This window comes from Mytilus californianus, unplaced genomic scaffold (assembly GCF_021869535.1).
Source record: "Mytilus californianus isolate M0D057914Y unplaced genomic scaffold, xbMytCali1.0.p SCAF_3, whole genome shotgun sequence".
In the NCBI taxonomy this organism is placed as follows: Eukaryota; Metazoa; Mollusca; class Bivalvia; order Mytilida; family Mytilidae; genus Mytilus; species Mytilus californianus.
Window position 1 is genome coordinate 118,600,650 of NW_026262679.1, and position 24,317 is coordinate 118,624,966.

The window sequence follows — 24,317 nt, forward strand, 5'->3', positions numbered from 1 at the left end:
ATAATGTATGATTCATTAATGCGAACTGCTGCCAAAAGTAAAATGATCAATTATGGCCTGGTATGACTGACAACTCCTATAAATGAATATTCATTAAAAAAAATATGTGTACGACCACTTTGAGTTTTATTTGTTAAACTATGCATTTTCAGACAAACCGAAATCGGTTACCAAATTCACAACAGTAAATTGACCTCATCAATTATAAGCTTGAACGCTTGAAACGTTCTTTGAAATCGTCGAAATCGCTTCATTATGCGGAACGTCGTGTAACGCTAAGTAGTACCAACATCCTGCGCAACGTCATAGCGATCCTACATTCCGTCGTCGGCGTCGTCGTCGTCGTCGTTTTCGTCGGCGGCGGCGTCCACAAATATTCACTCTGTGGTTAAAGTTTTTTGAATTTTAATAACTTTCTTAAACTATCCTGGATTTCTATCAAACTTTGACAGAAGCTTGTTTATGATCATAAGATAATATCCAAAAGTAAATTTTGTAAAAAAAACATATAATTTTTTCGGTTTTTTACTTATAAATGGACTTAGTTTTTCTGCCAGTTAACATTACATTCACTCTGTGGTTAAAGTTTTTAAAATTTTAACAACTTTCTTAGACTATCTTGGATTTGTACCAAACTTATACAGAAGCCTGTATGATTAATAGCTAGTATCTAGAAGAAAATTTTGTTAAAAATTTGTTCCATTTTTTCCTTATTTTTACTTATAAATGGACTTAGTTTTTCTTCCAGTTAACATGACATACAGTCTGCAGTTTAAGTTTTTAAAACATTTATTAGATTCATAAACTATCCTGGATTTTTACCAAACTTGGACAGAAGCTACTTACAATCAAAAGATAGTATAGAGAGGAATATTTTTATTAACTTGTTTCCTCATTTTTTTTAGCCTGCGATTAACAGAAAAAGTAGGAGAGATACTGGGTTCCGCGGAACCCTTGCGAACTTTTTTTATTATGAGTATTATAATGTGGAAAGTTCGTGTAAATACACCGAAATTAAGCAGCTGGTACTGTACACTTTGACTGCAATGGCTCTACTGACTTGAAACCAACTTATTTCACTCGTGCATGAACTCAATATCCAAATGGAACCGACCTTACTATAAATAACCAAACACGTGTCAACTATAAACAAACAACATTTTTACATGTTCGATTTTTGTACAACTTTGATAAATACATTGTCAGAAACATTAGTCATTTTGCATAGATATACTTTTCATTCGCAATGTCTCCAAAACCACCGAATGAGATTATCTTCCAAGAATCATCATTGCTATCTTACATGTACATCGATTAATGAACCCGAGGTCTTATCAAAATTCAAAGTTCAAAATTCTTTATTTAACCTCAGGGCCCGTATGCATAAAGCTACTTAAGTTAAGATTTTCCTTAGTAAACACTTAAGTTAAGGAAACTCCGCCCTTTTTACCTAAGTGGTATGCATAGAAAATCTTAAACTAAGTATTTCCTTAATAAAATCTTAGTTATTTTAAGTCACGCCCACAAAACTTAAGTGGTATGCATAAAACCCCTTAAACTAAGAAAACGCCTAAGATTATACTTAAGTCTAAGGTACCTATAGAGCTACCTTAAATTTTCAAAAATAGTTAAAAATCGGTCGAAAGTATGCTTTTTTTGCAGAACATTATTAGATTAGCTTCCATTTAATTGATTAATAGTTATATCAGTAATATTTCGTTTGTTTATTGCTAAATATTAACGGTCGTTGTAATTTTCTTAAAATCACGTATAATCAACAAATTAAGAGATAACAGAGGGTAGTTATATAACTTCATTCTACCCTTATTTATCAATCTCGTTGTTGTGTATACCGAAAAGTACTCAGTTTTTACACCCATGGAATGCATGCTATTATTTTTCTTTTGATTACTCTGTACGTGCATGTTTACACAAATAACTTTGAGCGTTATATTGTTAAAATACATCGCGTGGTAGCAATAAATTATTGTAACCGTTAGTAAAAAATGAAGTATGAAGGAAGGAATAGATGGGGGGGCGGGGGCATGGGTTGAATTTTCAATTATTTAGTTTTATTCTTAAGATGAAGGGCAAATTTCCCCTGAATATGTTTCACTTACTGGGACAAAATCGGAAAGTTTTAGGACCTACCCCATGGAATTTGAAGTTTATATAGCGTATATTAGATACCTAAACCGTATTAAATTATTTTTCATATTTCCTTATATATTCGGTGATGTTAACGAAAATATTCCAAATTTCAAATTTTGCATAGAGAGAAGACGGCAGCCCACCAGAAACTGAACGATTATAGTAAAATTCTTATTGAAAAAAAAATGTTTGATAAAATAATTTGTAAGCACATGCTTACAATGCTACACTGGTGCTACGCCATTGAAACCTTTATAATGTATTGTTAGAGTTAAAAAATATATTGTTGTCTCTAGAAGATAAACAGGCCCCTACATCCAGCAACATTAATGAAAGATGAATAAAAGATTAAGTGGGGAAGGATTGGATCACAAATATTTTATCTTTCCATGCTCATGCATCAAAACGTCAACCTTTTCTCTTATGCGCCAATTTGTCATCTATTTCAACATTTCACTTTGTTACGTATTATTGAATTGTTTTATATACCAACATCAATTTAACCCCAGCTCTTAATAAATGTATGTATTGATTAATCAATGTAAATAATCATAACAAACTTTCACATGGATGAGTACATGCGATGAGCTAATATATAGCATACGGTAATTAGAGAAAGGTTCCGATTTAAGTATTCCTTAGTTAAGTGAAGACTTAAGTAAATTTATGCATACGACTTAAGAATTTTACTTAACTAAGGGAATTCTTAGTGAAATCTAAGTTTAAGGAACACTTAAGTTAAGATGTTTCATGCATACGGGCCCAGACACCTTGAGTGTATAAGAGGACAATAAACAAACATTATATACATAAATGATGGTAGGCGAGACTGTAAAAATACAGAGAACATACACCCAGATCGAAAATATGATCATATCATGTTTCAACAAATTATTTAGTGCTATAAAAGCACAATCTGAAACATGATTTTTCTAAAAAACACTTCGAGATTTTTTTCAGGAACAAGGACAGATTTTTGTAAAGTCGAACATGACATAATCACGGTGGGTAAGGTTGTCCTGCGAGAAAACGTTCTGTGCTGGTGATTCGGTCCTGACTGGTGCTGGTGGGTCCTGATTCTGTGCTGGTGGGTTTGTTTACATTGTACCAGAACGGCAATAAAACAACCGTCAGTTGCTTAATTTTTTTCTGATACTTCCTAAGTACCATGCGAGGAATATTACAACGATTTTTTATTGAAAAAGTCGTGCAAATTCGCCAAACGAAATTGTCCTGACGATGTGCTGGTGATTAGAAAAACGGTCCTGGTTCTGTGCACCTATGTCCTGGTTCTGTGCCTTTATATTTTAGTTAAAAGTGGCAAATATTCAAGATCATTGATGCAGAAAATTTGTATAATTGATAGAAAATATACCTAGCATATATTTGGTGGATATTTCATATGAGTCAAGTTGAGTATGTTTTTTTTATTTGATTTTTAAGAGGGGATGCAAGATCTTTCTGTTGAGGTGTTTTGGCATTTTTAAACTTTTGTTAACTGTTATTTTGAAGATATATGTGCTGTAAACTGTTTTTGACTAATAAGCTGTTATCTGTTTTCTTAAAATTGACATTGTTGTGAACTGTTATTATGAAAAAAAAAAAATACCCCTGTTTACTGTTTTTTTATTTTTCTCATTTAAAATGCTGTTATCGGTTATCAATATTTTAAATTTACTGTATTCTGATTTGAGCAAAATAAAATAAATATTGACCTGTTAATTGAACCCCTCTTGCCCACTTTTGAGATAAGAAATTATGCATACGATTTGCGGGATTACGATCCTTTTGCATGACCATCAAAATACGGTGTAAAATATCCAATAAAAAAGATTATCTGGTATGTTTGCCAATGGACAAATTTCCATCAGAAACCAAATGAACTAGGTGTTAACAACTATACGTCACCGTACGACCTTCAACAATGACCCGAAAAATCAAAATGTAAAAGGGTTTTGCATAAATATAGAATGAAGGACTTTTTTCTAATAAAATTGAGAATGGATATGGGGAATGTGTCAGAGACAACAACCCGACCAAAGAGCAGAAAACAGCCGACGGACACCAATGGGTCTTCAACACAGCGAGAAAACCCCGCACCCGGAGGCGGGCTTCAGCTGGTCCCTATATAAAATGTGTACCACTTCAATGAAAATGGACGTCACACTAAACTCCATAGCATACGAATGAACTAAAATTAAAAAACATACAAGACTAACAAAGACCAGAGGCTCCTGACTTGGGACAGGCACAAAAATGCGGCGGGGTTAGACATGCTTTGTGAGATCTCAACCCTCCCCCTATACCTCTAGCCAATGTAGAATAAACAAACACACAGCAATACGCACAGTAAAACTCAGTTTAAAAGAAGTCCGAGTCCGTATCAGAATATGTAACTAATGAAACTAAGCAAAATGACAATGCTACATAAATTAACAAGGGACTACTGACAGTTACTCCCATGCCAGCTCCAGACCTCAATTAAACTGATTGAAAGATTATGTCTTCATCATATGAAAATCAAGCACAACCTAAGTTGATCACGGCAAACTATCAAGTGAGTCTCAACATTTCTTAGATGAGTTTAGATAATACATTCAGTGTAGCCTAAGTATCCTGGATATTGTTTCTCTGACAAATTTGTACGATACTGTAGATACTTTTTTTTTTATTCAACCAAATGAATCTCAGCCTTGTTTCTACGCGTAAGAATCATGTGTCCTCAGCAGCTAAAATCAGATTTCTTTGTAACAATTTAGTGTTTACTAAAAGGATGACAATAATATTGCGGTTTTTTTTTTTTTTTTTTAATAAGGAAGAGGGAGGTCACGGTGAAAGTTATTTAGCTTGGAATAGTTTTGAAATTCTAAAATTGTTGATAAAAAATAATTTGATGCAGATGATCAAGAACGATTTTATTACTGCAGTTGATAATTTTACCATAGAACATTTTCCAAGAGGGAAAGGAGGGTTCCCGTAAGATTTAAAAGTTGTACTTTAAAAAAAAAATGTATCTATTAGCTATTAAGCATCATTTGCTGTACCTTTAAGCCTCTGGTCAACATAAAATTATTTTTTTAAGTTATGCATATTAAAGATCCAAAAGTAAAGTCTGTTGTCAAGGATTTTTGATAAAGAATTAAGGGGGAGTAAGTGAACGATGTGTCCTAATTTTCTATTTTTAAATATATTTCCTGAATAAAAATAAAATATGCCTGATTTTAATAGAAAATGAGTGAAAAATGAGTGAACGAAAAAAAAGAAATACCAGACTAAGAAATACACTTTTAGTTAAATATTTGTAATAGCCCGAAGCTTTTAATTTTTGTGTTTCAAACACACCTTCTCTGTAGTAATGACTCGTTACAAAGGTATTTCACTTCATCCATTTATTTACAAGTACTGTGAATTATCAGTATTATTATATTAACATGTAGCCTTAATATAAAGAAAAAATCGAATCTAAAGCCAGATATATCAAACATTTCTTTTTTATTTTATACGTTTTCAGGAAAATACAATCAACTCAAACACGCCTTGAACGTAAAATGTGTACTCGACTGTCTCTTTACGATAACATAATTGCCCATTTTTAGACCCCCCCCCCCCCAAAAAAAAAAAAAAAAAAAAAAAAACTGTTGCCGGGGGCAGAGATGCAAATTAATACTTTTTAAGATCAATATTTGATCTTTTCGTGCATGTTTTTTTTTCAGTTGAATTTATGCTTTGACGTTACGCACGTTAAATTACGTCAATACCGTGAAATCAACCAGTCCACACTGATAAACAGCTTTTCTATGAAATCAGAACAGTTAAGCTATATACAATTTATATTCATAGAATAGGCAGGTATTACTGTTCCAAAAAAATCAACAAATTGTTTTATAATATTTTACAATAATCTAAAATAAGGACAAAAAATTTGGCAAAACGTCAAAAATATGCATGTCAGACGTAACAGACAATACGCATAATAACTTTTATAGGGGTGTTTGTGCTCTTCGAAACAGTGTAAAATCCGCGAAAGTTCTCATGAATGATATGCGTCTTATATAAAGTATTGCGTCATTACTGAATTTTCGTTGATGCAACGGCAAAAGCTGATTTTTTGCAAACATAAATAGTCTTCCTAACGGTCAGATTTCGGAAAATGGTAAGTTATCAAAATTTATAGGTTTTTGAAATATAAGATTGTATAGAATTTCGTTTTCATAAAACATGCTCACAAAAGTACATAGATAGAGCATTTCAAAACCGAATTTTTACAGCACTCACACCACAAATAAAAATGCAACTGCTTTTGACAAATGTCTTGTACGAATGTCCAATGTCGAATTACGCCGCTTTTTACGAATAAACTGTCAGTTGCGATGTCATTTAAATAAAATTTCGATTGGTAGCATACAAAATAGTGCTTTTCAGTAATTGTACTTTAACCCTACAAAACAGTTACATACTTTTTGATAATTGCGTAGTCAAAACGACTTCGTTTTTAAAGAAATCCAATGTCTTGCAAGTTTGTCCACTGAACGATTTTCTTATGTTTTCAACGTTGTCAATTCGGGACGCTATTTATGTCTTTTAAAATCTAGTCGAAATATTTGTTTGTTTTGTGTTTTGGTGTTTAACGCAACTTTTAGCGTCATTGGTTGTATCATATCGGACAGTTTTCTATGGTAGAGGAAGCCGGAGAACTCAACTCAATGCCTTTTATGTTTATTGTAAGGTTTGGAAATTAAAAGTAAACGTTGACAAAACCAAATCCTTAGTGTTTGGTTTTGGACGTTTGCCAAAAAAATCTCCGATTTTCTTACAATGACAATAACATTGAGATAGTAAAGCAGTTTAACTATTTGGGAATTGTTTTTACTAAAACAGGCAATTTTAATATGACAAAAAAAACATTTATCTGATAAGGCCTTAAAAGCCATTTTCGAAGTCCTGAAAATGGGAAGGATGTATCAGCTTTCTGTAAAATGTCAGCTTGATCATTTTGACAAAATGATCAAGCCCATTCTGTTGTATGGGTGCGAAGTATGGGGTTTTAGTAATAATGAGATATTAGAAAAGCTCCCGATTTAAAATTCTGTAAATTACTTTTAAATCTAAAATCCTCAACACCAAATTATATGGTTAACGGGGAACTAGGTCGCCATCCGGTCGACATAGATATAAAAGTTCGAGCAGTATTATTTTGGGCAAATTTGATATCCGGCAAACAAGCAAAGTTTTCCTCTATATTATATCAACTTTCTTGCCATATGAACGCTCATTATAAAATGCAGACTAAATGGATTCTATTTGTCAAAAAAATATTTCAAGATTGTGGTTTCTCATATATATGGGAAACACAAAATTTCATAAATAAAGATTGGTTAAAAACTGTTATAAAGCAAAGATTGCTAGACCAGTTTCTTCAGAATTGGAATTCACTAATCCAAAATTCGTCAAAAGCTATTTACTACAAAATTTTCAAGAAAAACTGTGAATTTGAGGAATATTTTAATATTTTGAACTTTAAAGATGCCGTTGTTCTTTGTCGATTTCGAACGACTAATAACAAATTGCCGATTGAAACAGGAAGGTGGCAAAACGTATTAAGAGAAAATCGTGTTTGCCATCAATGTTATAATCGACAAATTGGAGACGAATATCACTATATATTTGAATGTACTTTTTTTTTTATCAAAAACGTACAGAGTATTTATCCTATTTTGTACAACGACATAATACAGTTACAATTCTCTGAACTTATGTCGAGTACACGAAAACCAGTCCTGAAGAAGCTTTGTTCATTCATTAAAAATATTAATACTTTTATTTGTCCTCCTGGCTAGTGACTTTTGTAATCTCTCTCCTTGTTTTGTATATATTGTAAATAGTTATTGTTGTTATCTCTGTAATGATGTTATGCATTGGCTTTATGAGAATAAAGATATATATATATAGAACCTTGGTTGTAATATAAATTCTAAACCCGTGGAACAGATTCACAAAATACACCAACTAATATCCAAACATTTTATTAAAAATCTTCATATCCGATACTTCTTGTGTTATAATTGTGATAACTGATTTAATGGAGAAATATACGATTGCGACAAAACGCAATTTATAGGAAATTTTAATAAGGTTAAAATGATTCAAAATGTCAGGAACTCGAATTCCGTAAGAAAAATGATGACCATTTTGATACAAATTATAATAGAGTAGTTTATAAGAAAGACCCGTTTAACTTGTAACCCCTCCCCCCCCCCCCCCCCCCCACACACACACACACTTTTTATTAAAGCAAAATGGATATCTTCCTCTCCTTCTTCTCTGATTTAAATGGGTAAACATCGCGTGCTAAATACGTTGTACGTCATTTGGTCTTCGGTATAGAGTTGTTTCATTGGCACTCATACAACATCTTCTTTTTTTTATATATAGACCCTATTGTATAACCCAAATACATGTTTTGTGTTGTTTGTTACTTGCGTAACTTCCAGTGGGAATATTTTATGCATAATCAGTACAACCAAACATTTAGAAGTATCCATATTGATTTGCAGAAAAAAATTGCCAACAAAAAAATATCCTCGATTATCGGCGTAAAACCTCAAAATAAGACGTTACCAATTGAGACGCAATATCGTGCGTAACGTCTTATGCATCTGAAAAACCCAGAAGTATTTGCACCTACCGAAATCGGCTGTTTTGTTAAATGTGCAAAAATTACAATATCTCGTAGCTTCATACTACCAATTGACTATAAACAAGTATATACGATGCAAAAAATCTTAAATTATACACCTACGTTTAACTTTTAAAAGCCTTAAAAACAGTTTTAAACAATCCAAATATACAAACTTTACAAAACTTGGTTTAATTTCAACTGGTTATCAACCCGTTTCGCTCTAAGCTCACCTGTATCAAGGGGCCGTGTGAGCTATTGACTTTGCGTCCGTAATTAAAAAAAAATCTTCTCTGAAATTGCTTGACCAAATGTTACCAAATGAATTTTCCTGAGTGAATCTAGGAAAAACTATATTCATCAACAAACATGACCACTGTTTGTTAACATATATTCGAGTTTTTAGTTTATATCGCAAAAGTTCAAGCAGTTAGCATGGTTAGAGCAAAACTTACCGAGTAAAAATATTCAACAGGCTCATGTCTATCAACCTTGCACTTTTCAGAAAATTCAGATCAGATGCCGAAACTTGGTCCAGCAACATTTATCAGCAATACAAGATTTTGAACCACACAGTTTCCATTCAATACAAACATTCTTGTTGCAATGAATCATTTTAAATGCAAAAATACCAGTTGCAGCATTTAGTTTGTTTATTTATATATGTGTATAGATTATCAGGTTTTCTACACATTGATATCGTAAAATATCAACCGCGAGCCACAATGTGAACCTTTTTGGCGAGTGAGCGCAGCAAACTAGAGAAAAAGCTTCACATTGTGTCGAGCGGCAGATATTTTACGATATCTATACGAAGAAAACCCGATTATCTGTTTATCGTTCTATAACTGGTCTTTTCCCCCTCCTTAAGACAGTTTTACGCTTGACGAAAGCAAGCTTGATAACGTCTCCTCTCACATTGTGATGTCGCTGATAACTTCTCAGACATTGTGACGTCGCCGATAATGCCTGCTCTCGTCTCAAAGCCGTGATAGGAGAATTACGGAGCGACTGAGCAGAGTGATATAGGCGTAGGAAAGGACGATATATATGAATATATGAAGGGAAGCAGGGTCACCAGGGTGTGAAATCCATGTCATCTGAAATAAATACTATGCATAGATCTAGAAATCGACAGATAATAATGACATTTAAAAAAAATACTCTCTTGTATTCGAAGTTTTTGCAGTTTTGTTTTGTCTAAATAAATTGACACACAAAATGAATATATAATTGTGGAATTTTTAACTTAAAATTTTCGATACATTGGTAACACCGGTTACTAGGATAATAATCATGTCACGTATGAATTGGGTAAAAAGATGGAAATGTGAATTAAAGTTTACGGGCGGTAGGTGCAACAGGACACCGACAACTCACATGGCTCGTCAGGGTGGGAGTTAAAAAGTGGATCAAAGTCCATAAAAATTTGATTTAAAACCTTTATTCATTCCAACAAATTATTGAGATTTTGTTGAGGATTTTACCATTTACGGCAGCAAGAAAACTTTCAGAATTTAATGCAAAGAAGGTTTAAAGTCTTTCGCCAAAAATACTATCAATTTCTTCTTATCCTATGTTAACCTCCATGCAATCTTCACCCTTTATGATCAATAAATTGAACTGTAAAATACTACTAAGTATCTTCCAAATGCCTTTATAATGTCTGATGTATACATATTTATGACAATAACTGTTGTGAGCACAAGATTAACTGCACAGTTTTAAAGTTTTGCTAAAACAAAAATTAATAATAAAATGTAAACTTAAGTTTTGCGAATTGTGTTTGATGTGTAACGATTGACATTTTAATCTAAGAGAACATGGTTTATCTATTAGCTGAACTAGCTTACAGTAGTTGCGAGTACTCGTGGTTCAACAATTTGTGTCTTTATGTTATTATTTTGTGTGCTAAGTGTTGTGTTTTTACACCACTGTACCAATGAAGGAGGAAAGGAGGAGGGGTTGGGTGGGTTGTGGAGCGCAAACAAACATGTTAAGCCCTGTCACGAGTGCCCAAAACCAGTGGTTGTCGATGCTTGCTATCTGTCATGTTTGTTTTTTTGTTCAAAGTTGTATTTTAAATCAGGCCGAAGGTCTTCATCTTTTAATCGTTTACCGTGGTTTTTATAGCTAGTATTCGTTATGGTTTTGCTCGTTGTTGAAGGTCATACTTTGACTTGCAATTGTTCACATCTTGTTCCATTCTAGTAACTTTTTATCAGTCATGTATAAAAAGCAAGTCTATGTCGTTTTTTTTATCCAGTCTAAATGTATTGGAGACAGTGTATATATTAAGGAAGAAATTAGAGGCACCAGTATTATGATCATCTAACCTCGTATATTTAACTGAAATAAACCAGCCAAACGTTTATTGTCGTTATAATATACATGTCGCTTTAAAACCTTAAGCACCTTTTAAAACTGTTTTAGTTAGCATATTATGTAGAGAATCATCAATTTAAGGGCATTTAAAATCTTAAATAAAACTATTCTAATTAGATATATTTTCATCTGATATTGGACGGAAGATGTTGCCCTTTTTTTTGTAATATAAGTTACGATTATTTGAAAACGCTTATTAAACAGCCAAATGGATACACAAAAATAAAAATAGGAGTCACAAATCCGATTGAATACAATTATCTGCCCAATTTAATTGATTCTGTAACGATTGTTTCAAATATAACCAACTGTTTACCCAAAATCACCAGGACCGTATCAGGACCCACCAGCACAATGACAGGACCCACCAGCACAGAATCAGGACATGTCTAAACTGAGAAAATGCACAATTTCAATAAATTGCACAGGTCTTTCACAAAATAATTTTGTCGTGTGGATTTGGGTATAGAAAGCGGACTTCAGGAGCATTTTTGTTTTATTTTTTCGGTTCTAGATTTTCTAAAAATGAACACTTTTGTGTTACGCTTACTGAAACAGTTTAGAGGTCACATTTGTAATTGTTTGCCTATGAACCTAAAAGAAACAAAATTAAAACATCTCAACTGTTTCCTTCCATTTTTTATGCGAGAAAACGTCAAAATTCGTCATTTTCGTCTTTGTTTACATACTTTTAATGATCACCAGCACCAGTCAGGACCGAATCACCAGCACAGAACGCTCTCTCGCAGGACAACCTTACCCACCGTGATAATGATAACGTATTTTTCATTTTATATCTCATTTGGATTTGTACTATTAGTAACTAGGTACATATTTTTTCGAAGTTGTTCAAGTGGTGGAAATGCACATTGGAATAAATAATCAATTCATTCCTGATTCCGTTTTTTTCAAATGTTACAAATTCTTTTCTCTTTAGGTATCGTGGCCCATCTTTTAGTTTCTACAGGAAATCTAATATTTGCACATCTCAATTTAGTAATTTTCCTTATCGGGAGTCGATAGCAGTAGCAAAATTTGAAAAATTAGCGAATTGAACTGAATGACTGAACCGAATTATTTTGACGATTTAATTAGTAAAATTAACCACGTTAATCTCAATTTTGTATAAATGAAGTATACATTTTGTAAGAAATTATAAAATTTTGAAAATCGGTTAACTTAAAACTGTGAGTTTCAAGATTACCGATTGGTAATATTTCAGAGTTGGAATACTCAATGCATGTGTATGCAATATAATTGAATATTGTGCAATAATTGGCATTTTGCCTTTTGTTTCATCACATTTTATTAAAATAATTACATGTATACTTTAACGACCTTCATGGCGTTTTGGTACACATTTTTAGTCATTTCTTTCATCCCTGAAATCATGGAGGAAAAGGGCCATATCCGCTATGACTTCACATTTCAATATAACAGTAAAAAATGCCTAAAACGTAGAAAGCGAAAAAAAATGAGATTTTATATGACTCTCTGACATGGTGCTAGCCTGTCCACACTGAGGTTGTAAGTTCAAATCCCGCACGTGATAGGTGCGCTCGACTCCGATCTTAATTGACTAGGATTGTCAGTTTTCCGACTGAGGGTCGTTTGTTCTCTCCGGGAACTCCGGCTTCCTCCACCAATAAAAACTGACAGCCACGAGAAATAGCAAAATAGGATTGAAATTGGCGTTAAACACCAATCAATCAATTAATCAATCTGGCATGATGCGCCTCGCCACCTGATTAATTTGGTTTGTATAAACCTTTATGTTGTTTTCGATTTTCGAGATCTACACAAATATGAGAGTAACGGTGGTATATGCATTCGGGATATCTGCTCACAGTTTTTCAAGTCTGACACCTCCAATTATGATATTGTACAGCACTCCTTGATCCTTAAATTGTTTAGAAGGGGTTTTAAAATATGATTTATGTACTAAATTAAACGCCAATCCTATCACCGGAATGTCCCTGTTTTTTTAAGATATTAAGGAACTAATATTATACTGTAATCGGCTTTCCATTCATCGGTCAATTATGTTTTCTGAAGAACTGTCATTAGGCATTATAGTAAGAGGTAAGGACAGTATTCCCTAAATTTGATTCACATCATGACCGTTTTCAAAAAGTATTTCAATCTTTACTTATTCCATAGCAGCAGAGCCCAAGTATCTAATTTAAGGTTCTTACAATATTATATAACAAGAGTCTCTCAAGATCCTGAATCGCTCACTTGTATTTCAGAGGAGAAGATTTTTAAATGTTAGCAAACTTGATGAACAAATTGTGTAAAATTGTCTTTAAGGGGCAATAACTCCTTAAGGGGTCAATTGACAATTTTGGTCATATTAACTTTTTTGTAGATCTTACTTTGCTGAACATTATTGCTGCTTACAGTTTATATATATCTATAATAATATTCAAAATAATAACAAAAAACTGCAAAATTTTGTTAAAACTACCAATTCGGTGGCAGCAACCCAACAATGGGTTGTTCGATTCGTCTGATAATTTCAGGGCCGATAGATCTTGACCATTTAAACAATTTTACCCCATGTCACATTTGCTCTAAAAGATTTAGTTTTTGAGATATAAGCCAAAAACTGCATTTGACCCTTATGTTCTATTTTTAGCCATGGCGGCCATGTTTGTTGATGGATACAAACTTCGGATACAATTTATAAACAAGATACCCTAAGGAACATTTAGTTTAAATTTTGAAGGTGATTGGCCCAGTAGTTTCAGAGGAGAAGATTTTTAAATGTTAGCAAACTTGATGAACAAATTGTGTAAAATTGTCTTTAAAAGGCAATAACTCCTTAAGGGGTCAATTGACAATTATGGTCATATTAACTTTTTTGTAGATCTTACTTTGCTGAACATTATTGCTGCTTACAGTTTATATATATCTATAATAATATTCAAAATAATAACAAAAAACTGCAAAATTTTGTTAAAATTACCAATTCGGTGGCAGCAACCCAATAATGGGTTGTTCGATTCGTCTGAAAATTTCAGAGCTGATAGATCTTGACCAATTAAACAATTTTACCCATGTCACATTTGCTCTAAAAGCTTTAGTATTTGAGATATAAGCCAAAAACTGCATTTGACGCCTATGTTCTATTTTTAGCCATGGTGGCCATGTTTGTCGATGGATCAAAACTTCGGATACAATTTATAAACTAGATACCCTAAGGAACATTTATTTAAAGTTTGAAGGTATTTGGCCCAGTAGTTTCAGAGGAGAAGATTTTTAAAATAGTTTACGACGACAGACGACTACAGACGACGACGACAGACGACTGACGACGACGGACGCCAAGTGATGGCATAAGCTCACATGGGGCCCTTCGGGCCCCGGTGAGCTAAAAAGATCTGGTATGATTTCCAATGAGACAACTATTCACAAGAGACCAAATAACACAGAAATAAACTATAGGTCATCGTACGGCTTTCAACAATGAGCAAAGCCCATACCGCATAGCCAATTTAAAAGGCCCCTAACGGACAAATGTAATAATCCAAACGAGAGAACTAACGGCCTAATTTATGTAAAAAATAATGAACGAAAAGCAAATATGTAAAACAGCAACAAACGACAACCACTGAATTACAGGCTCCTGACTTGGGACAGGCACATACAGCATCTGGCGGGGTTAAACATGTGAGCAGGCGCCCAACCCTCCCCTAACCTGGGACAATGGTTGAAAAGTACAACATAAGAACAAACTATTATGGCTTGTTTCCATATCTAAATTATAAACGCCTGAAGATAGACCAAAATCGATTGTAAAATTGTAAATTTGAGCAGTTTCCCCAAAAGTGTACAAGGACATCGTTAATCAAAACCAAATTTCTTTGAAAGTAAAGATATAAATAGTTTTGCGGATACAAATTAAGTAATTTCGTTTCAAAATGACTTTAACAGCAACAAGTTGTAGCAACGAGTTTCATTTTGAGTAAGGGAAATATAAATTGTTAAAAAAAATTTAAGTATATGATTTAGACTCTTTTAAATATTCAATTTCCGATTAGTATTTGACAAGAGCTTTAAGATTTTGACCATGCGAGTGAAATAAATACAAATGTAGAGGGGAAATCGCCCTATCGTTCTATTGACAACACGCTTCGGCAGCGGATTCAGCCATTTTTAACAGGAAAGGGGGGGGGGGGGGCGGGGTTGTCCAACCATATGTCCCCATTCAAAAGCATTAATCGTAAAAAAAAGCTGGTTCCAACCCCTGACCCCCCCTTTTGGGGATCCACCACTGAGGTTATTCTTATTATTTGGCAAAATGGAAATAGATGTTACACGAACCAGTCGTTTTCTTGACCTCCAAAATATTTGAAAACTTCAATTTTAGTAATTCATTCGACTACCCAACCGTTTTCTGAAGGACTGGAAAACGTAATGGATGAGGTACGAGTTTTTTTTCTTAGGAATATTCGGACACTGTTAATGAATTGGGAGAATTTTGTAAGAATTTTTTTTTTTTTCATTTCTAAAAGTGATTATATTTACCAAGCTAAGGCAAACAGACAAGAAAGTTACTTAAGTAAAAACTAACACTATTATGATTCTAATAGAATAAACAAAAGAGTGTAAGAAAACAACGAAACTGTGACCATCACAGAATTGCATACTAAATAGACTACACGAAAACGACGATTGATAACTTCAAATAGTACCGGTTTTCAAAATTAATCAAAACAAGATAAGTAAAAATCTTATTTAAAGTCGGTAACATACATGATAATATAACATATGGCTATTTTTGGCTTTAAAACCGACATAAAATGATATAAAACACGTATACAATAAAACAATATAATACCTTCAAACTTTAGCACATAAATATATAAACATGGCAATTAATGCGATAATATAAAAACGATTCAGTATTTCTGACTCTGCTAGTTTGTGCGTGTAATAGAACCCTCTTTCTGAGACAGTCGTATCATTCGATTTTACATTAAACAAAGGTGAAAGATACCAAAGGGAAACTCAAACTCGCAAGTGGAAAATAAACTGACGATGTCATATCAAAAACAGAAAAATGACGAAACGACAAACAATAATAGAATACGAAAACACAACATAGAAAACTAAAGACTGAGCAACACGAATCGCATCAAAAACCTCGGGTGATCTCAGGTGCCCTGGAAGGGTAAGCAGACCCTGGCACCCGTCGTGTAAATTAGAGAACATAATCATAGCGACAGACAACAGGAAGAAAAAGTATAAGTTAACATACAAGGTTTGACAATTTGGTGGCATAAAAAAAGCATTAAGACACAATTGGGCTCGTGTTTGCCTCCCGGCAGTAAATATGATTCTTTGCACAATGTGATTGAATCCAAACTGAAGATGAAACATGATCTTTTTATCAAAAAGTCAATATTATTCCTTTGACTTTTTTTTCAAATCTGAGGTAGCAATCAAGAATAGCATTTATTCTGATAAGTTCAAAGTCGCGAGTTGGCAAATTGTTAAAAGTTAGTGCCCTATAGCTGGTAAAATCTATCATAAACATAATTTATTTTACTGAGATAGGGAACCAGTATATCCCATTTTTTCGTCTCGGAAGCCCAAGATATGAATATAAAGAAATAACAAACTTTTCACAAAGATGGGCTGTTTCACAATCGTTAGAATAAGACGTAAATTATGGATATTCGTGTAATAGGTTATTTTTTTAAGTACTTGATATATATCGTTAAATGTTGCCAATGAATACAATACAACCTTTTTAATCATTAAATATTTATTACGTAACAAGAACAAAACTAAAATCAATGAAAATTTGATTTATCTAATACTTAATATGAAAAATATATAACACGCGCTTTGTCGCATGAGATTTTTTGTTTGTTTGGTTTGGCAAACAGTCATATCTTTTATGTAAAACCTACGGAAGCCCTGGAGTACCATGTATAAAAAAATTACAACTTGTGCTCGCAAGTTACTAACTTGTGCTCGTAAGTTACTAACTTGTGCGCGCAAGTTACTAACTTGTGCGCGCAAGTTACTATCTTGTGCGCGCAAGTTACTATCTTGTGCGCACAAGTTACACAACTTGTGCGCACGAGTTACACAACTAGTGCGCACGAGTTACGCAACTTGTGCGCACGAGTTACTATCTTGTGCGCACGAGTTACTAACTTGTGCGCACGAGTTGTACAACTTGTGCGCACAAGTTACAAGCGTTCTAATTGATATGCCCTCATCTTGCTTTGAAGGCTTATTAATGGAACGCCGTAACTACCTAATGCGAACATATGTTTATATATGCGCATTCTTTTCAATATCTGCACGTACTTTTTCTATATATGCACATCATTTTCCTATATATGCACATAGTTTACTTTATATGCACATACTTATTCTTTATATGAACGTAGTCTGGTGCCTTCATCTGTAGTCATGCACTTGTTTTGCAAGCCATAACTTTGTACTAGTCGATTTCTTTGTAATGAATTTTAACACAAGGATTCTTACCATTAATGGCACGTTGGAACTGATTTTAGTGGTTGTTGTCCCAACTGTTCAGTAAGAAAGGGTCAAAAGTTGTAAAAAAAAGCATTTTTATAAAACTTAGTTTAAACTGCCTTTTTTATGAATTCTAATGGGTTTTAAAGTCTTCAGTATAGATCTGTAAATGTAAATAGTTTTCTATTATTATGCTGCAGTAGGAGGGACCGATTAAAGAGGGGGAAATTTAAATTTGTATTTAAATGCCCTGCCGCTAGGTGAATGGGATATTAAGTTTTACCCTTGACCGTAAGTCTTTCCGTCTGTACTTCCATCCGTCTATTTTATTTCGGCGCTCTAACTTAAATTTGCCTTTTCTTAATTTGATGAAGCCCATGCACACAAATATAATAACTAAAACACGCAGACTGAGTTCTAATGTAGGCCGTGGGTCACTTATCGTCCTTGAGTTATGCCCCTTTTCAACTTGAAAAAAATGCTCTTTTATTTTGGTTTCCGCCCTCTGTCTTTAGTTTGCCTTATCCAAATGTAATGAAACTCACAATCAATGTTAAGAATAACAACAGTCAGATTTCGAATTGGATAGTAATTCATTTTGTAATTATGCCCCTTTATAACTTGGAAAATTGAAAAGCTTGAGCGGGGGACATTCGCGTTGTCAGACACATTCTTATTTTATTGTAATATTATGGTTTTTGTTGTTGTTAAAAAACCAACAGCAGCAGTATGCAATTTGTCTATGTGGGAAAAATCTATTCCCAGTAAATGGAAAATGATTTATTTCTTTTATCTCTCGCCTGCGACGAAATCGCAGAGTAAGACATAGGTACAAATATCCAGCGACGGCGTTAACTATTTAACTATTTGTATAAAGCTTTATATTTCCGAAGATAGAAGACTTGGATGCTTCATACTTTGTATGTAGATACCTTATGTTTCGAAGTTTTCGCCTGTCATATGTCCATTGGCCTTGACCTAATTTAATTGGTACGACGACAGCTGGAGCAAAATTATAGGTTTTTTTTACATGTGAATTTCTCACATATTATGAGTAATAGGATCATAACTACATGTTGTATATGAGTTCCTTGCAATGTTCGTCAGACATGGTTCACCTGACCATGTCCTCATTTAATGGATAAGTGATCAAGGTTAAAATTACGTGATTAGGTCAGTTTATCAGAAGTTATAAGACAGTGGGTCAACTATATGTGGTACATGACAGTCTGGCAGATTTTATCTGACCTTGACCTCATTTCCATGGTTCATTGGTCAATGTTAAGTTTTCCTTGTAAAATAGAGTTAACCTGTTGGTTATAGTATCTAAGAAACAGACTATCTGTATTTAGTGTATTTTTGTTGTTCGGATATACAAGTACCCGGCCACGTCCACTCTGTGTTTTTGTTAGATGTATTTCTATTTGTATCCATCTGATGACTTAAGCCTTTTTCAACTGATTTTTATAGTTCGTTCTTATGTTGTACTATTACACCACTGTCCCAGTATAGGGGAAGGATTGGAATCCCGCTAACATGTTTAACCCCGCCATATTCTGTATGTACGAGCCTGTCCCAAGTCAGGAGCCATTAAATCAGTGGTTGTCGTTTGTTGATGTGTTACATGTTTGTTTTTCGTTCATTTTTTTGAACATAAATCAGGCCGTTGGTTTTCTCGTTTGAATTGTTTTACATTTGCCATTTCGGGGCCTTTTATAGCTGACTATGCGGTATGGGCTTTGCTCATTGTTGAAGGCCGTACGGTGACTTATAGTTGTTAATTTCTGTGTCATTTGGTCTCTTGTGGAGTGTTGTCTCATTGGCAACCATACCACATCTTCTTTTTTATATTTACAAGGAAAACTTAAAAAAATCAACTATGTACTGGATTCCGAAGCTGCACAAAACTCCTTACAAATATAGATGTATGTCGTCTTCAAGCCATTGTTCCACTACTAAACTATCTATTCTACTTACTAGTACACTTGGTAATAAATCGTTCAAATAAGGCCTTTGAAAACAGTTCAACTAATTACTTTTAGAGTGTCAAAAATGGATATTAGTACCTATGTCTTTCTCTGCGATTTCGTTGCAGGCGAGAGATAAACGAAGTACTAGAAAATTAGTTTAAACATATTTATTTATAGTGGATTGGGAAACAATTCATTGCGACTTATATTAATCCCTTTCTACTTTGCGGGTGCGAGTGCTGCCTTGTAGCGGCGTTAGCCTGCTCTTTTTCGAAATCTACAAGGATATATTTTACGTGCAAGAGATATGGCTCTCTCTTAACACGGGTCAGCCATTTATCGTCCCCTTCCGACGGACTATCAACGTTTCTCAAGGCCATACTCGCAAATGGTGTCAAGGGAGAGCCGAAAACACGGAGTAAATCATTTTCCATCCACTGGGACTAGATTTTTCCCACAGAGACAAATTGCATACTGCTGCTGCTAGTTTTTTAACAACAACAAAAAAACATAATATTACAATAAATGCCAAAAAGTGTAAATCAATGATTATTGGTTCAAAACAGAGGCTTTATTCAACTGGGAACAGTTTAGATATCAAAATTTCAGATGAACAAATAGAGAATGTAGATTGTGAAAAACATCTCGGTTTATATATCGACAAAAACCTAAATTGGAATGAGCAAATAGATAAAATGTCGTGTACAATATCAAATAGAATCAACTTATTACAAAAGATAAGAAAATATTTACCTATGCATATAGGTATTATTTATTTTAATGCTTATATTCTGCCATTGTTTGATTATTGCTGCAATATATGGGGAAGTTGTTATGAAAGTGGAATAAATAAACTTAATAAGTTATTAAAGAAATCTGCTAGGCTTATATAATGACATCATCCAGTTTGTTGTTTAATAGTTTAAACTGGTTAAATGTGGAAAAAGCATTCAATATCAAAAGGCAATACTTGTATTTAAATCATTAAATGATATGGTTCCTAACTATTTACAAGAAAACTTTCATTTTATTGGTAATCAGAATTTTATAATTTACGTTCAGCTGATGAAAAACTATTAAATCTTCAGAAACCAAAAACAAACTTTTTAAAGAAAACATTTACATATTCAGGTTCTCAAATATGGAACAGTTTACCAAATGAAATAAAATGAGTAATACACTTGTATCTTTTAAAACAAAATGTTACACATTTTTCATCAATTGTGCAAATTAATATGCTTTTTCATTTAGTAGCACTAAAATTTAAAACAATGACAATAAGTACATTACAGAAGCAATCATATCATTTTCCTTGATATCACTAATATATTTATGATGATATTTACATCAGTTATGCATTAAACATGTTACATGTATAAACATGTATTTCCTGATAAAAAGTTTATTGGGATAGTTGAGAAAGTTGATATTAAGTATACATGCACATAAAATTAAATTAGCAAAATAACATTTTCATTAAAAAAATTCTTTTAATTGTAATATATATACCTGATCCAGGGGTAGGGATATAACTAGTACAGATAACAGAAGCATATGTCCCACTATGACATAAATCAGTGTTGTAAGTACAATTCTGTAGAGAGCTTTCCTGGCCAGTACATGTCACATCATTTATCGCAAATGGTATACTTAAATTTCCATAGGCTGAACAGCAATGGCTGATGCCATATTTATATTGTGTGAGTTCCCTGCAGACAACAGTAGCAGCTTCATCATCAAAACCCTCAGCACATACCAGACCATACTGGTTTGCTCCACTTTTCCACACTTGAAGATAACCATAGGATGGAGAAAACTGAGATAACTGTACTGCAATAAAATAATACATGTTGAAAATATAGACTTGTGACAAAAAAGTGAAAAAAATATCATTGACCTACCACCATAGGTTCCCCTTAAACTGAACTCATCACAAACTAATACATTTAAAATAAGCAAATTCTAAAAAGGCTTAGATCATCCCTATGGCCCAGGAAATACTTTTTCCTACCTTAAAGACCTCACTAGAAAATCATATCATAAAATATCATAAATGATAAGTAAGGCACATTTCCTCTGCTGAAGTGGTGATTATGAGAGAAGTACATCTGTTAGAACATATGAAACTGGTACTTACACCATGGTAGGCAGGAGACACCAGCATCTTTACTGTGATCTTTACATGATGAAGCAGAAACTCCCCAACCTAAGTTTGGGCAATCAAATATATTAGATGCAGTGCCATCACACTGTAAACTATCCATCAACACAGATCCAGTACCATGACCATGGTAAGATGAAATCTGTATTGAACCTTTACCAAAACCAAGTTGCTGACAAACTACATTAGCATCATACGGCGACCATTTATTGTCACAGATTGTACCCCATACTCCATCTCTTGCTACTTCCACTCGACCTTGAGATGGTGAATTCCCTCCGACAAGTCTGATATCCATACCTAAAGAAGCCGGCAAAAGTAAAAGTTTACTATTTTTGTTACATGATCCTAATAATAATTTATAAATTGTTTGAAATAAAAAAAGTTAAAGGTATCCTTGGATGAAGTTAAGCCATCAGTTAGTGGCCTTGCTTGGTTGTATTCTATTAAAGGCACATATCTAGGCCAACAAAAGGAACTTTTTGACAATTTGTAATGGGAGATAACTCAGCCTTTTCATTAGACTTGAATAAATTAAAACATTCCTGATGCATTGCAAACATTTTTTATCTATCCTCTTGATATAAATTTGATTAAATCAAGTTAAGCCCTTTGCTGGTTTTGAAGAAATGTTTGACATAACTTAAAGCTCCAAGGAGTTTGTACTGTTAAGTCTTTATGATTGATATACTTCAAAGGTCTGTACCCCTCACCTTCCAAAATAAGAGCAAGTTTTAAGATAAAGACTTATTCATAATTAACAATGCTGTTGTAAATATAAAGTAACCAGAGTTATCTTACCAGTTCCGTTGTAGCAAATAACTCCAGCTGGTTGTACATTGGAAGAACATTGTGTTGTAAGATTCATGGAAAAACTACATTCATATATTGATGCTTCATTTCCCAAACATTCAATGTATGTCAGCCAGATAGGATCAATCTGTGAAAGGAGCTTTATTGTTCCAAATGTTTGCCCATCTAAATAACGATTTTGATGACAGATAACTTTGGCATCATTATCATCCCAGCCATCCTGACACACTGTTCCTCGAATTCCATACTGTAAAACCCTCACTTCTCCATTGTAAACATCATCTATGTAAATCTGGAAATCTATAATTCAAAACCTCTAATCAAAATAATTGCATAATTTTGATGTAAGTGTCAATTCTACTTTTGGGTTTATATTTGGCATACTTATCTCAATATAGTGTGAATAGTTTAAACATTCTTTTTAATCAAAATATGTTAATGAAATTAAAACTTGAAGTTTTATGAGTAAAAAAAACAACAATTATTGTCCTTGCAATGCATTCATGTACAATGTATACTGTTGTGAAATCTCTGCCAAACATCATTTCCCTGTCAAACCAAGGGTACAATCAAATGTGGTCTCGCACAACTTTTATTCTAAAACTTATAAATAAATGTTTGTGATATATTGTTCTTTACATATACTCAATATTTTGAAATGTTTTTTTGCACACTGCATATATTTTTGCACTGTATCCTTTTTACAACATGCTACTATGAATTATTGCTTTTGAGCTTGTTTTTGATATTTCGATAACTTAGTTTGGTATTTCTACATGTGAGCTGTCAGCATGAAAATATCAAAAGAAGAACTGACATTAATATTTCCCAGAAACCCGTTTAAAATTGTAATCATCTTTTTAACTCTATGTTTTTACCAAATAGAAAATAATATCTATGTTTTACAGAGAACATTTATAAACTCTTGATGTATTTTCTTTTCCACTGGAATTTGCAAGGGCTGTACATGTTAAACAAGAAATCCACTTTGAATGGTACAGTCAATTTAATGATTATATCCCCTTTCAGAGATTTACTGATGCTAATAATAATAACAAACAACACAGTTATATCTTGAATTTAAAAAAAAAAAAAAAACATAACTTCAATATACATTAAAAGTATTTACCATCAGTAACATTTTGTTTGATGCATACAACACTGGCATATTCTGAATATTTGCAGTTTCCAATTGTATGGGGACAATCTAAAATATCAGTCTCATTCCCATAACAACTTATATCTATTGTAAAGCCTGAGTATGGTGATCGTCCAAATATTCCAGATGAAAGGACTCTAGCTCTGGCATATCCAAGTTGCCTGCAGACAACAGTTGCATCTTCTTGGTCAAATTTGGACGTACATAAATTGGTCCATTGTCTTCCTTGGTAAACCTCTACTCTTCCCATTTTCACATTGTCATTTGTTTCTCCCCCAGATAGGCGCACTAAAATTTATGAATGTATTTATATCCTTGATACTTAGTCACTGTACATATTTAATATGTCTTAATAAGTTATTAGTTTGTTTTTCGTTTGTTGTTTTGTACATAAATTAGGCCGTTGGCTTTCTTTTTGAATTGTCTTACAAATATCATGATGGAGCCTTTTATAGCTTATTATGGGGTATGGGTTTTGCTCATAGTTCTTCTACAGAAGTTTGC

General features: G+C 33.3%; 1 protein-coding gene across 4 annotated transcripts in view; it reads right to left on the bottom strand.

Moving 5' to 3' along the window:
* LOC127735951 (scavenger receptor cysteine-rich domain superfamily protein-like) overlaps positions 1 to 24,317 on the bottom strand; it is a 133,625-nt gene that overhangs the window by 98,777 nt on the left and 10,531 nt on the right. For all 4 annotated transcript variants that reach the window (XM_052246409.1, XM_052246408.1, XM_052246407.1 and 1 more), the window contains exons 6-9: positions 23,784 to 24,101; positions 22,643 to 22,954; positions 21,818 to 22,141; positions 21,190 to 21,510 (exon numbers count right to left, since the gene is read on the bottom strand). In XM_052246409.1, coding sequence (XP_052102369.1) covers positions 21,190 to 21,510; positions 21,818 to 22,141; positions 22,643 to 22,954; positions 23,784 to 24,101 — 1,275 coding nt within the window. The remainder of the gene's footprint in view (positions 1 to 21,189; positions 21,511 to 21,817; positions 22,142 to 22,642; positions 22,955 to 23,783; positions 24,102 to 24,317) is intronic.